Below are 16,491 nucleotides of genomic sequence, written 5' to 3'. Positions count from 1 at the left end.
TTCACGTTATAAGAAATTTGGATGAGTGATCAATATAATATTAATATATAATAGTTATGCATATTTGCAAATATTTTTTAGAATAATTAATATAATAACACCCGTTCGTAGATAATCTTTGTAGATTCCACATAGTGAGTCATGCATAATTTAAAGAATAATTAATGAGAAATCGGGAACTAGATAATCTTTGATGATCCCACATAGTAAATCAAACATAATTTATTTTTTATGTCATGTTTGCAAGGACACTACAGATGGATTAGTAGAAGTTGGTATTACACACCACATTGGATAATTAAAAGGAAATCGAAAATTGGATTCAAATACATAACTGAACTCAAAGAGTAATTAACGGAAAATCGAAAACGTTATGCAAATACAATAAACTAAACTCAAAAAGTAATTAACTAGAAATCGAAAACTGGATGCAATTGCATTAAACTAATATCAGAGAATAACTAACGGAAAATTAGAAATTGGATGCAAATCCTTAAAAAATACTTAACGGAAAATCATAAACGGTATGCAAATACATCAAACAAACCTCAAATAATAATTAATATGGGAAACCAGAAACTGTATGCAAATGCATTGAACTAAACTCAAAAAATAATTAACAGAAAATCAAAAATCAAATGCAACTGCATTGAACTAAACTCATAGAATAATTGGTGGGAAATCATAAACTAAATGCAAATATGAATTAAAATAACCTGAAAGAATAGTTAACGAGAAATCAGAAACAGGATGTAATTGCATCGAACTAACCTCAAAGCATAAATAATCAGAATCTAGATGTGGATGTATTGAACTAACCTTAAAGAATTGTTAACGGAAAATTGGAAACTAGATACAATTGCAATAAACTAATCTCAAAGACTAATTAACAAAACATTAAAAAATGGATGAAACTACACTGAACTAACCTAAATGAATAATTAACAGAAAATTATAAATTTGATGTAAATGCATTGAACTAACCTCAAAAAATAATTAACAGGAAATCAAAAACTTGATGCAAATGCATTGAATTAACCTAAAAAAATAATTAACATAAAATCGGAAATTGGATACAACTGTATTGAACTAACCTCAAAGAATAATTAATGGAAAATCACAAACTGGATGCAATTACATTAAACTAAAATTAGAGATTAACTAATGGGAAATCAGAAATTGGATGCAAATGCATTGAAATAACCTCAAAGAATAGTGAACTGGAAATCGGAAGCTGGATGTAACTGTATCGCACTGACCTCAAAACATAAATAACTAGAAATTGTAAACTATCGAACTAACCTAGAAAAACAATTAACGAGAAATCATAAACTGGATGCAGATGTATTGAACAAATCACAAAGAGTAATTAACGAAACATCAAAAAGTGGATGCAAATGTACTGAATTAACCTTAATGAATAACTAACGGGAAATTATAAAGTGGATGCAATTGCACTGAACTAACCTCAAATAATAATTAACGGGAAATCGAAAACTTGATACAACTGCATTGAACTAACCCCAAAGAATAATTAATGAGAAATTGGAAACTGAATGCAACGTACTACATTGAACTAACCTCAAAGAATAATTAATGGAAAATCAGAAACTTAATGCAAATGCATTGAACTAATAACCCTAAAACATGTTTGTATTATATGTGGGGGAATAAATGTCTCGACAAATATAGTTTTGCATTTTAAGTAGTGTTTATCATAATTTTTTTTTATTATGGTTAAGAATGTCATGCTATTCAAGTAGCTTCAATATTATCTTCGTCACATTGGGCATTCTCACAAAACTTCAATCAAACTTCTATTATTAAACCTAACAACAAAAAGAAGTCGATGAGTTTTATCAAGGTTTGGTGCTTCCTTTTTATAGAGAGTGGTGCAAGAAATTTGAATGACTGATTAATATAATTTTCATATCTCATAACTATACATAGTTGCTAATATTTTTTATAATAATTTAATATAACGACACCCGTTCGTAAGACGGGTTCGAAAGCTAGTTGTTACTTTGTAGCTACTTATTGGTTTCTTCCTGTGGTGCGCATATATTTCCCTCCACCTAAATTTGGGGAAGGACAATATGTTGCAGAGGCCGTACTGCAGTCATCAACATCCCACCAACTCCCTAGAGCTTACAAATTTTGTGCGAAATATAGTAGGAACTTCTATGAAAAGTCTCGTGAACTTGCAAAATAGGCCCTAATCATAGGATTAGGTGAAACGCCATAAATTCTCTACCAATATAAGCTATATTTTTCCGGGTGCGACTGTCACACATGACCCATCACAAATTTTATTTACGAAGTCAAATCTTATTGGTTGGGGTTAGTTGGGATTACTGACGTGGCGATAAAAAGAGAATGAGTTATTGAATGAAAAACCAAGTTCTGGTGCCCTCTCTCATGCTTCACCAATCTTCCATTTTTTTCTCTCTCCTCTCATGCTTTGATTACACCGATCTTAATTGTTGTGAATATAATACTGCAGAAATAACGTTACCCACTACAATAGATCAATCCTACACAAGGATCAATCATTCTTACTAGACAAGACATCAACACCCTCCAAGCAATATCCCAACACTCCTCAATATCAAATAACAAACATATAAAGTAAAACAATTAATGTAAAAGAAGAACAAACCACAAGACGAGATATATCGTGGTTCGGCAATTTGCCTACTTCCACACTGCGAGTTCCAAGCTTTACTAGATGTCCGGAGTAACAGATTACAAGTCTCTCAATCTACTCACAAAGAATGAACACTCAACTCACAAAGAATTGCTCTCTTATAATCTCTCTCTTTCTTGGTTTTGGAAAAGTTAGGTTTCTACAGAAAAAACCTATATTTATACTATTTTAGAAAACTTTTGAAAAAGGGCAAATTCGTGCTGAAATAGGGTGGAGCGCGGGTCGCGCCCTCGACTAGGCAAAGTTGGGCGCGGGTCACGCTGAAGAGCTTGTAAGTCACGAAAGGTATGAGCGCGGGTCGCGCCTTGCCCAAGTGTAAATGGAGCGCGGGTCGCACCCTTCACACCAGAATGAGAAAACATTTTTTTTTCTCTACAATTCTCCACCTCGGTGAGCTTTTAACACATAAAACCAAGCCGAACACATCCAGCAAGAACACATCCATCCAGAAACTCGCAGTCCATCCGCCCCTAAGGGTCATGCCCACAAAGGCCTCTATCAAGCATGTAGGATTTGGAGCAAGTCCAAACAGTGTTGGAACTTAACTCCGGTGACAACCTTAGTCAGCATATCAACAGGATTGTCATGGGTGTCTACTTTCTCAAGTGCAACATCACCATCCTCAACGACATCCCATATAAAGTGATAACGGACATCAATATGCTTGGTCCGAGCATGATGAACCTGGTTTTTCGCCAAATGAATAGCACTCTCACTATCACAATGCAAAGCAACACTGTTCTGCTCAATACCTATATCATCTAGAAGACCTCGAAGCCATAATGCCTCTTTCACTGCCTCTGCCACTGCCATATACTCTGCCTCAATAGTAGATAGACCAATCAGCACAGCAGCATAGACCTCCAACTAACCGGTGCACCATACATCATAAACACATAACCAGTAGTCCATCGTCGTCTATCTAGATCACCTGCATAATCTGAATCCACATATCCACTGACATAACAAGTGCCTCCACCATAAACTAATCCCACATCCAAGGTACCCGTCAAGTACCTTAATACCCATTTCATCGCCTCCCAATGTTGCTTCCGGGATTAGCCATATACTACGCTTACAACACTAACGATGAAAAAATGTTCCAAAAGTAAAAACACCATAGCATACATCAAACCGCCTTTTGCGTCCATTAGCATAAGGAACATGTGCCATATGTTTTTGTTCCTCCACCGAACTAGGAGAGAACTTAGCTGAAAGCCTAAAATGCTTAGCCAAAGGCGTAGAAACCGACTTTGCATTCTCCATACCAAAACGCGATAGTACTTTCTGAAGGTATTTCTTCTGAGATACAACTATCCATCGATTTTGCCTATCTCTGTCAATCTCCATGCCCAGTATCTTCTTGGCTTCACCTTAGTCTTTCATCTCAAACTCAGAGCTAAGTTGAGGTTTCAACTTGTCTATCTCCACCAAGCTTTTGGAAGCAATAAGCATATCATCCACATAAAGCAGGAGATTACCACGAAGCCTACGAAAGTAAACACAATAATCATACTTACTTCGGGTGTACTTATGTTGCATCATGAACATGTCAAAGCGCTTGTACCATTGCCTGGGCGATTGCTTTAACCCATACAGTGACCGATTCAATTTGCATACATGATCTTCTTTTCAAGAATGACAAACCGAAGGTTGTTGTCTCATATAGATCTCTTCCTCCAAGTCCCCATGCAAGCGGTTTTCACATCAAGTTGCTCTAACTCCAAGTCAAAGTAAAAAGCAACTAAACTCAATAACACAAAATGGGCGTTATGTTTGAACGGGGAAAAATACCTCATTGTAGTTGACTCCTTCAAACTTTTCGTGAAAAATCATTTGCTACAACTCTTGTCTTGTGCGTTCAAATAGATATCGGACTAAAAGACCTCTTTCTTTCTGAACACCCATTTACTGTCGATAGTCCTTTTGCCCTTTGGCAATAAAATTAGGTCCCATATGTAATTTTTATCAAGAGATTCCATCTCTGCTTGCATAGCTACCAACCAATCTCTGTAATATACATCTCTGACAGCTTCCTTGAAGCTATCGGGCTTATCATCTTCGATATTCAGTGCGTATGTCACTAAATCCACTCGACCATAATGTTTCACCGGCTTCTCGTGCCCATACTTGTGTACTTCTTTAACTTGTCTCTTTGGCCTAGGGTCAGCCACTACAAGTTGCGAATGCTCTTGCTCTTCTTCCTGTTGTTGTGTGGTAGCATGATTTGGTACCTCATCATGATCTAACCACCTCATCTCTGAATCAGACGGACAACTCAAGCTCGGTAAGATTTGAACTTCTATAGACTCACCATTTTGCCCAGCAACTTCTGGCTTACTGAACGATAACACGGAAGTCTCATCAAAGGTAACATCTCTGCTGACTAGGAACTTGTGGTCTTCTAGACACCACAATCTGTATCCATTTACCACATTTGTGAAGCCTAAGAATATAACCTTCTTAGCTCTAGGATCTAGCTTGCTTTCTCTCACATGGTAGTAAGTTGTCGATCCAAACACTCGCAAAATACTATAATCAGCTGGGTTACCTGACCACACCTGATAAGGTGTCCTGCAATCTATAGTTGGTACTAGTGACCTATTGTACATGTAACATGCCATGGACACCAGATTCCGATAATCTTTGCCTAGGCGGCATTAGACAACAAACATCTCACTCTTTCAAGCAAGGTTCTATTTCATCCTCTCGCCATTCCATTCTCATTTGTGGCGTGCCCGACTATCCAAATTAATCCGGCAATTCCTCTTCACAAGACTTACAAAACTCTTGGAAAGGTCCATAGGTATACTCGAGACTATTGTCGAATCGTAATGTCTTTACCTCCCTATATAAATGCGATTCTCAACCCTTGCCTTCCACTTCTTAAATGTCTCAAACACTTCATCTTTCGATTTCATCATATACACCCACACATAGCGAGTATGATCATCAATGAATGAGACATAATAAGCGGTTACCTCCCTTTGAAGCCACCAAAAGAGGGTCCCCAAACATCTGTATGCACATAGTCAAGGATGCTGTTGTCATATGCTTGCTTGACTTGAACTTGACTCTACACACTGCTTCCTATAGAGCGCAATGCTCACGGAACCCCATACTTGGCTTCTTCAAATTCTTCAAGAACCCCGAATATTGCCTAAACTTCGGACAAACCTTTTTTTCACTCATATGCCCTAAACGCGATATGCCATATCTTAAATGCACTCATAATCATTACTACATGCACCTGAAAACTGCTACATCGCTTTATCACCGTACTACCTATCGTCAGAGTATACAAGGTTCCATGTTTTTGACCCTTCATAACAACTAAAGAGCCATTAACAATATTTAGGACTCCACCTTCGCCCACAAACTTGTGGCCTTTGGAATCCAAGGTACCAAGAGAAATAAGACTTTTCTTTAGCTCAGGAACATGTCTCACATCGGTTAAAGTCCTCACTACACCATCATACATAGTTCCAATTCCTACCGTCTTACAAGCAATGTCATTACCCATCAAAACGGAACCACCATCAATGCTCTCATAAGAAGTAAACCACTTTCTATTCGGGTACATATGATAGGAACATCCGGAATTAAGAATCCACCTTTTGGTCATATAGTACACACAGAGACTGAACTCATCCTCTTCAGAGCCTGAAGCATAACTTGCCTCAATTTTTGCCTTACCTTTCTTCTGACCATCTCTCTTGTTCTCTTTCTTCGGGTGAGGACAATTACTTGCGTAATGTCCCTTTTCATTGCAATTGTAGCACTGTACATATTTTAAAGGCTTCTTTGACTTGGACCTAGAATTCTCATTACTTGTAGAATTTTGTTCATACGAATTTCCTCTTGCCACTAGCCCCTGACCTGCATCAATGTTATTCTCTACACGTGTTTTCTTCATCAACTCATAAGAAAGAAGTGCATTCTGAACTTCGTCAAGATCGACGACTTCTCTGTTCATAAATGTAGTCATTAGAAGCTTATAACTTTCTGGCAAGGAGAATATTAAACATGTCGCTTGATCCTCATCATCCATCTTCATACCAACATTCAAATAATCCGCTAGACGTCGACGGAACTCATTAGCGTGCTCTTTGCAGATCGTCATCGACCATCATGTACCCGATAAAGGCGCTTCTTTAAGGTACATCTTGTTCATCATGCTCTTGGTCATATACATAGAGACTCTAGTTTTGAGCCAAATACCGGCAAATGCCGGTATTTTCTCCCATCACACTATACATGACCTCATTAACAAGACATAATCGGATTGATGAACAAGCCCGAAGATCGAACTCTTCCCAATCATCATTACTCATATTCGCATTTTAGATTTAATTCCCCTTTAAAGCCTTGTGCAAACCTTGTTAGATGAGGATGTCCTTTACTTGGACTTGCCAAATCCCAAAGTTATTCTTCCCATTAAACTTTTCTACTTCAAACTTTTCGTTTGACATCTTGGGAGCCATCTTTCAAGTTACACACACAATAATTCCAAAAATAAATTCACTTCGAATTTAATTGAACACATTGTCTACACAAATTCGAAAGCACTAAACTCAAAATCCCAGTCGTAAAAACATATTTCGATACCAACAATTGTTGTGAATATAATATAATGGTCGGAAACAACGTTACCCACTACAATAGATCAATCCTACACAAGGATCAATCCTTCTTACTAGACAAGACTTCACACCCTCCAAGCAATATCCCAACACTTCTCAATATCAAATAACAAGCATATAAAGTAAAACAATTAATATAAAGAAGAACAAACTACAAGGCGAGATATATCGTAGTTCGCAATTTACCTACTTCCACTGCTGCGAGTTCCAAGCTTTACTAGATGTCCCGAGTAGCAGACATTACAAGTCTCTCAATCCACTCACAAAGAATGAACACTCAACTCACAAAAGAATTGCTCTCTTATAATCTCTCTCTTTCTTGGTTTTGGAAAAGTTAGGTTTTCTGAGAAAAAACCTATAGTTATCTTATTTCGTAAAACTTTCAAAAAAGGGCAAATTCGTCTTTGAAATAGGATTGGGTGGAGCTGGTGTCCCTCGAACTAGGCAAAGTTAGTGGGTGGGTATTTTGAAGAGCCCTGTAAGTCATGAAAGGTATGGCCTATGGTCCCATTTAAAAGAATGTAAATGGGAGCTGGGTCGTCGCTTCACACCAAAATGAGAAAACATTTTTTTTTTCTCTACATTAATTTTATTTCTCTCTCCTCTCATGTTGGAGCATTATCAACGCGTTGCTAAAAAAAATTGCTGACACATCAGTATTTTTAGCTTGGTCAAAATGACTAAAACCAGTTTATGTACCAACGCATTTTTTTCGATATTTTCAGTTTTTATTTCGGACGGCATAACTTGTCCGGTGCATTTCAATTTTTTTTATTAAAAAAAACATTCAAACCGGAATAGTTGTCTCGTTTGTCCCTAATTTTTTTACTAAAAAACAAAACAAAACATTGAAACGACAAAACTTAACCCGTTCAAAAAATGATGATAATTTTTTGGGGTATTTAGCTTTTGGGCCACATTATAAATGCATAATTTGCAGTTGGTCACCAATTGTTCGTTTATTAGCGATTGGGCCAAAATTAACGGTTGACTGCGTTGACTTTGAGTTGACCGTGACTGAACCGTTAGTCTGAAAAACTGATTTTGTGTAATGCCTAAAACACCCCTTGCACGTGTCAATGATGTGAAATTTGAAATCAAACAAAAAAATGGTAAAATTAAGATTTGATCCAAAGGCCCCAATCAATATAGCCGTTAGACGCTGTCTTCTTCCACCAGAAAACCTTTTCTCTCTTCTTCACCCCAGCCTCAAAAAGAGCTAAAACCACCTAACCCCAAAACCCCCCAACACTCATTTTTTCACTTTTACCGCTCTGGCACTCCCAACTATGGAGGTTTTCAGCTGAAACAAACTTACAACACCAACCCAACCACCACTATCTACCACGTGGCAAACGAAACAGACGACGACGATGATGATGGGCGCTATGGTGGTCAGAGGTGCCTGGTTTGGTAAGGTAGATGTGAGTGAGCAAATATCTTATAAGGAAGGAAAGCGTAGACGAGCGCTCAATGCTAGCTATAGCCTTAGTCGAGCGTGGGTGGAAAGAGTGTCGCACCTTTCCACAATAGACGTTCTTAGTTTAGCTCGAATTGCATTCAAGTGCGCTCTTACGCCACTCATTGTTCCCCTGTTACCCTTTTTTTTGCCTAGAAAGCGAGTCAGTTCAGGATGATTTGATGTAGAAGACCGTTCTCAGTTCTGACTCTCCTGGCGAAAACAGTGATAAGAGTCGAGACGACGTATAGGAGCTCACTTGCGTGCGAGGCCTATGGGGATGGGGTTTTGAAAGGCGGGTGATCGAACTCTTTTCATAGTAAGGGAGGGTAGGGTTATAAGTATGCAGCTAGGGAAGGCAACTCGTCCCTCTGATCAATGAAATGAATGGCGTTATTAATACGGGGTCCCATTGGTAAAGTGCTCTAACCACCTGGGATAAACAAAGCATAGAATCCCTCTTTATGGGCGACCCGAATCTTACACTGTCACCTTCTGATGAACTCAGTGGTTTGATGAACTCATCAACTGATTCAGCACATTCTAATAATAATAAGCTTCAATTTCCCGGTTCGTTTCTAAAACCTGCTACTAAACTTCGTGTATTAATGTTAGGGTTTAAGAACAAATCAAAATCTGAGAAAATAGAGGCAACCAAAAAATCATCTCCTTCGTTCACAGTGAAATTTAAAGTTGAAAAAGTCCCAATTGTTTCACTATTCACTAGAGACAACAGTTCAAGAAACTCCCATAACAAAATCAAGTCAGAAGAGGTTGTTTCCTCAGAACAGAAAAAAGTTGTTTCCAGTGATTCATTACAAAAGTATTTAAAGATGGTGAAGCAACTCAACTTTAGAGTTTCGAAAGAGAAGCATGGGTTATGGTGGCTGTTGATTTGAAAATAACTTTGATCTTAGCCGTTTATTTCAATCACGTGCAATACACGTGCAAGGGTAAATGTGTCAATTTAGAAAATATGGACGGATCACCGTCAATTTTGGCCCAATCGCTAATAAACGAACAATTGGTGACCAACTGCAAATTATGCATTTATAATGTGGCCCAAAAGCTAAATACCCCTATTTTTTTTTTATTACAGCCATTTTAATTTTTTTATTAAAAAAAAATACCAAAACTTCTGGGCGGCAAAACTTGACCCGTCCAATATCTTGACAACTAAAGTTGTTTTCTTGTGTGAATTTGCTAAATAAAAAAAGTATTTTGTCGAGAATTTAACAATTGTTGAGATAAAAAACAGGTGTTTAAAAAAAAACTTAAAATTGTCAAAAAAATAATCACATTAGAAATGGAATATATCAGTGCGTTGATGACATGTAGCAATTTTTTTGACAATTTCGTTCATCAACGCGCTGCTATATTCCAATTCTAATGTGACAAGTAGCAATTTTTTTGACAATTTTGTTCACCAACGCGCTGCCAAATACTTATTTTTATCTTAACAATTGTTAAATTATCGACCAAAATACTCAAAAATTTAGTAGTCACTCACACGGGACAACTTTAGCCGTCAAGATGTTGGACAAGTCAAGTTTTGTTGTCTAGAAGTTTTTGTATTTTTTTTAATAAAAAATTAAAACAACTATAATAAAAAAAAAAATCATCATCTTTTCTTGAATTTTTTAAACGGGTCAAATTTAGCCATTTCAATGTTTCAATGTTTGAATGCTATAATAAAAAACTGAAATGCACGGGACAAGTTCTACCGTCCGAAATAAAAACTGAAAATATCAAAAAAATGCGTTGGTACATAAACTGGTTTTAACAATTTTAATTCGAATATAAAATTGAAATATTAAATATTCCAAAATCATTCAAAGCTAAAATATTGATGTATTTATTTTTTTTAGTGCAAGATTGATAATGTGGAACTAGTGTTCATAAAACTGAAATTTGGATTCAATGAAACTTCAAAATTCTAAAAAAGCAAACTACCCAATATTTCAGATTTTAAAAAAACCAGAATTCCGAATATAAAATTGAAATATTGAATATTCCAAAATCATTCAAAATTTCAAATATAATAGGGTCGAAATTTAATGAATTTCGGTTTTTAAATTTATCGGGATTCCAAAATCCCCACCCCAACCAATAAAATTTGACTTAGTAAAAAAATTGTGCTGGGTCATGTGTGACAGTCGCGCCCTATTTTTCCATGCGTCAGTTGAGTTTCTTAAGAGAGACGGTAGAAAGTGGACAACAATGATGTGACTGTTAGCTCTGATGAGAGGACTGGTTTTGCCCTTCAGAAACGATGAGATGACTCACGCACAATTTTTTGGGCGCTTGTCTTCTTCCTTTGTATAATTTAGTATGGAAAACGTTTCTACTTTCTGAATGCACAAACCTCTTAAGCTAGTCGTAGGTCGTAACCATGTAAGCCAACCACTAGTCTACTACTAACATAAAAATTAAAAGCAGCAAATACAAAGAATACTTTCACTTTTCACTCGTGAATTTATCTTGGACTGATTGGCAACCCTCTGCTCCTCATCGACCTTGCATCGGTGTGGTATGATTCAGAAGAACAAAATATCTGATCTCAGCGAATAACACCTCAAGGACTTCAAAATATATAAAGAATTAAAAACACATTTTTTTTTAAATGATACAAGAAGAGAGTGACAGATCACTCGGAAAAAAAAAATATTACGTGGAATATTCATCAATCACCAAAACCACACGTTTCGGCTATCTACAGCCTTGACAGTGGTTGATACCAATGGCATGTACCCAAACTCTGCAACAAATTTGTTGACACATTCAGATCTCTTCTCAGTGTGACCACCTAAGCTACTGATTCCGGTTGAGCCGATCTCAAAAATTTTACCTGCAATGGTAAAGGGAAGACATCGCCAGCACATCAACTTCCTCTGTATATTTCAATGCTTTTGCAATCTAATAGATTTTATATAGAATGATAGTTATAAGACACGCAATTTATGGTCCTGCTCAACAAGTTCGAGGGATTAAAAAGTTACAAGTATATACATAGAATCAGTTGAAAATGGTTTCAGGAATCTAGGCTATAACCAAGGCCATTTACACTACGATAAGCTCTACAGAGTAGGTAACATCCCAAAAGCTGTGCTGAGTTATGTGAGCTACTTACATGTTTCAACTTTTATACACGAAAAATAAACCTCTATGAGTAACTGAGTAAGGGAAATTTGGATCTTTCAAGAGTATTCAGAGTACATCTGAAATCCAAAGAAACAAGATTAGTTTGGTTTTTTTATTTATCCATGCTACACTCCGGTGATCAACGTAAAGCTCAGAACCAATAAGTTTTTAGTTAATAATAAAGACTTAAATATATATGTGCAAACAAAAACAGAAACAGAGACTAAGAAGATGAGGAAGACACACAGCTGAAAAACACTCCAGGTTCTTCCCATCCAATCACGACAATCAATCAGTCAAGCAACTACGAGTTCCTATATTCTTTTACAAAACCAAATCTTAAATCTGTGTGCCATTGAGTGAAGTAGTAGGAGATATATTGAAGTAGAAGGGGTGGCACAAACTAAACAAGGACTCTCGCTCAAAGAGACCTACTTTTAAGATCTCCAGACCAAAATAACTAATCAGAATATCAGCAATTAATCCCCTAGATCGTAGCTCTAGCCTCAAGGCCAGCTCTAGCTTGGGCAACATGAGAGTTGTTGAATTATCTCAGAGGATCACGAGAAAAAACAAATCAGGGGTCAAGAAGAAGAAGAAACATGACATGGGTTAATTGGGACAGTATTGGACGATAGGCAGGATAACTTTATGTTTTTTAGTTTGGGGACAACCAACAAAACATGCAAACGCTGACACAACAAGCAAAATCAATGTAATTTCTGAAAAGGATGCATTACCTTATAAAACAAAAGCAACCAATTTCAAACAGGATTATAATTGCACCTAACTTGAGGCCACATGTAAATCTTAAGGTTCAGTGAGACGAGAAAAAGAGACCTCTAGCACTTACCTTTCACCCATATTGGGGGAGCACCTGTTGCATTTGCAACAAGGAAAGACATTGCAATATCCTCGCAGTTCCTGGCATTGGGAGAAATAAAGCTACACGTAAAAAGCGGGCACACAAACCTTTGGAAAACATACACAGATCCTTTGATGCAAACAAAAGTCAAAACCTGTTTTCTGTTATGTAATCCCGGATTGACGCTGGCATTTGGTTAGTGTACAAATCAAGATATTTCTTGTTGAAGAAGGCTGCCTTTGAAAGCACCATACTGTATGTACCCATCCACCAAACAGACCACCAGCCTCCATAAATATATTGCTGTTTCTGCTAGAAGTCATTGAAGATCAATAGTTTTAGCAAATTAATTTTTTATTTAGTTAGATAAATTCATAATATGCCGAGGAACATTTAACCATACTGCAAGTCTTTAAACATCCCATGTCAGACTAAACTAAGCATCTCAACAACAACCACACAAATGAAAAGAACTTATACACGGACAAGCAAAATGTGCTAAGAACTTGTGCAAAACCAGCAAAAGTAATAAACAGGCAGGAGAAAAATATTAAGACAGTAGACCAAAGTCATACCGGTTGATCCACCCAATGAACGCGTGGTACAAATCCGACCATAGTATCTTGGGCACTCTGCCAAACATGGAAAGCAAATTCCACTGAGGTACAAGGAAATATGACATCGTCATCAATTGAAAAGATGGCATCCGTCTTCAAATCCTTAATTTCCTTGAATCTATTATTTAAACTGTCCTCCTTATTGAAATTGAACTTCAGTTCGAGTTCTCGACCGTTTCTAGAGGTTGTCTGTACAACTTCGCGTAAAAAATTACGAAGAGATTTTGATGGAGGATTAGGCTCACTCCAGACAATACGTATAGCCTCAAGCTCAGCGCAGGACGAATAGTGCGTTATAGACTTCTTTAAAAGATCTTCTCTTTTCCATGTATTCATCAAGATAGTGTATCCTTTCCTGTATAGACAGATACATTGGAAACGCCATAAACTAGCCAATCAAGAAATCACGTTCAGTATACTATAATATAGTTAGTCTTTAGAATGTAAGAGAACTATTGGCCAGACTAAGGTTTGGGACTGTGTAGCAGCGCTTATAAATTGCTATTAAGGAGAAATTGTTAGGGAAACACATGACATGTGTGTATCCTTAACAGAAATGAGGAGCAAGCATTCTTTGAATCGACAATTTAGTGACTGCAAAAGCTAGGAACATTTTATTCTCAACGGCTGCACTTGTTATACAAACAAACAGAAAATACTTGTTGACGAATGAAGCTTCTGATTGAAAGGGATTTAATTGTCTCACTACCAAAAGCGACTGCAAATCTGGTTGGTGTTTTACTGCCACTAATTACAAAAAAGCACAATCAAATCCGTGTTGGCTTTGGACTAAATTATGGATACTGACCATAATTAGTCAATCTTTTACTTTGCACCAAGTGCAACCGATCATGTTATCAAAACAGAAATAGTAAACGTCTATTAATCAACCAATAATCCTCAAAAATCCGATTGCAATCTAGGATCCTTTACTCGAATTCAAACGCAATACCCTTAATATCACCTAAAAACAATTTGTAAATACAAAATTGATTTCATATTATGTGTGGGCAACTTCAATGAGCGAATTCAATACCATTTCCTATGCACATTAAATTAAACAAAAACATATATATTACTCACAATTAAATCAAACTAGTTATTAAAAAGCAAAGATCTAACCTTGAAACAGAAAGAGAAGTATTATAGCTTTGATATTTCCATCCCATTAAAGAAGCAGCCCGAGCAGCAAACAGAAAGAGTGTAAACAAAATACATAAAAAAAGAATCAGCTTAAGCTTAACAGATCCAGTAGTGAATATAACAAGTTGACGAAACTTTTGAAGAATCCTACGGCTATTAATCAACCCACCCCCACCACCCCCACCCCCACTTCCTCCTCTCATCCCCATAACTTGTTATTTTCAGACACTACCTCAACGATGTCGGGTCATGGTTCAAGTTTGAATGAGTTTAGTTTTGTTTAAGAGTTGAGCTCGTTTTCTTGTTTCTTGGTAGCCCAACGAGGAGAAGAGAGACTTGGTATGAGTGACAAGTTTTTACAAGGAATTGGTGAATGTTTAATGGGGTTTTAAACTGCTGGTTGTTAGTGAAGGAACATTCGTTGTCATCACTATTTGACTTTTGTTGAGATTTTTTTTTTTTTTTTTTTTGATGAAAGAGGAATGCCGGTGTGCACCCGCTTTTTCAGTTACTAGATAAGATTTGGTTTAGATACTATTCCAATTGAATCTTATTTTTCGTGTGCGACTGTCGACCTGCACAAGGTTTCTCTTTGATTATCGACACAACTTTATAATAAGACCTCCACCTAATTCTCACATCTGATTCTTCGTCGTTGAATTTAGCAAAAAATTCCCTTTTCCTACTTGCAATAAATGTACTAATCTTGGCACCTCATTATAATTAGTTATTTAATTTGCATTCATTATGATAATATATATTCTCATGCTGCTGACATATATAATTTTACTTTTGTTAGTAATTCGCCGAATTATTCATGAATCGAATTTTTAAACAGTCAAGCGTTTAATACTTCCAAATGTTTGAAAGATTCGAAATAATTTGTGTTTTTTTACCTTGAAACGTATAATACGATTTTTAGTGAATTTTTCAAAAAAAAAAAAAAAAAAAACAAACAGTTGCACTTTTGTTATTTTTTATGTACTTTATGTCCTCACTATTACTTTAAGTCCCCAAATTTGAAATGTAATTTTAATCCGAAAACAAATAAATAAATATACCTATGTGGACCATTCAATTAGCTAGTTTCAATGTTTTTGTACCTAAATTGCTTGAATATATTTGTTATGTTGTAAAGAATGACAACTATTATTAATATTTACTAACATAATTATCACAAATATTTGACTTTTGAATTTTTGCAACTAAATGTTTAAAACACGTATTAATTAAACACTGCATAATTGCCGTATTGCGAATTTTTGACTATATCGTATTTTTGAGTCACCGAATAATTCTTGAATTATTTTCCGTATCAAATTTTTGCCGTATCCCGAATTACTAACAATAAATTTCACCACCCTAAAAATTGTACATTATCTATCCTGCCCTTATTTTAATAAAGGCACACCTCATCCGTATCTTCCTCTTCCCTCTTTCTTACCCATACCGTACAAGACACTTAAATTGGAGTGGCAATGAAGAAAAATCACTCTAAATTAGCTAGCAAGAGGTCATATTGGAAAATCACAAGATCAAAAAATTCATGGAAACTTCAACTACTTCATTACCAATTCACATCGTTGTAAATCTAAATCGAAAAATTAAAACTCCCACATTAAAAAAAGGAGCAATGAATATATAACCAACTGAAGCATTCGAAATGGGATGAAATAAATACCACCATACCATCTCGTGGATTTCAGTATGAAGTTGTGGAATAAAAAACTAAGAAGAACTTATATATATTATGAAGATGTTAAAAGTTTTATCGGAGCGCATGCATGTGCAATTGATTTAAGTCTTGCTGACCAAAAAGAGAAATAATAAAGAAATTTGAATTAAGTATATATTAGTTGGGCATGGCAATGCGCTTTAAGTGTTAAGACTTTACAGACGTTGATTTGATGTAACGC

General features: G+C 36.2%; 1 protein-coding gene across 4 annotated transcripts; it reads right to left on the bottom strand.

Annotated features, from left to right (window-relative positions):
• Positions 1-11,204: 11,204 nt before the first annotated feature.
• Positions 11,205-15,159, bottom strand: EPC1 (Nucleotide-diphospho-sugar transferases superfamily protein). Of its 4 annotated transcripts, none has more exons than XR_015203776.1 (6): positions 14,555-15,159; positions 13,391-13,787; positions 12,970-13,124; positions 12,804-12,874; positions 11,940-12,027; positions 11,205-11,657 (listed from the first exon to the last, which is right to left on the bottom strand). XR_015203776.1 is itself a non-coding variant. In XM_086575981.1 (5 exons), exons 1-5 carry the CDS (start codon positions 14,782-14,784, stop codon positions 11,497-11,499), a joined length of 1,014 nt encoding a protein of 337 aa, XP_086432107.1. In that variant the 5' UTR covers positions 14,785-15,159; the 3' UTR covers positions 11,205-11,496. The 4 variants fall into 4 exon arrangements, 2 of the variants coding, with proteins under 2 accessions (XP_086432107.1, XP_086432106.1); XR_015203775.1 differs by having other exon boundaries at positions 12,970-13,127; positions 14,555-14,935; XM_086575981.1 differs by lacking the exon at positions 11,940-12,027.
• Between the last annotated feature and the right edge of the window lie 1,332 nt (positions 15,160-16,491).

This window comes from Coptis chinensis, chromosome 8 (assembly GCF_015680905.1).
Source record: "Coptis chinensis isolate HL-2020 chromosome 8, ASM1568090v1, whole genome shotgun sequence".
Lineage (NCBI taxonomy): Eukaryota > Viridiplantae > Streptophyta > Magnoliopsida > Ranunculales > Ranunculaceae > Coptis > Coptis chinensis.
Note: the sequence above shows the minus strand (reverse complement) of the source record. Positions and strands in the feature narration are given on the sequence as shown.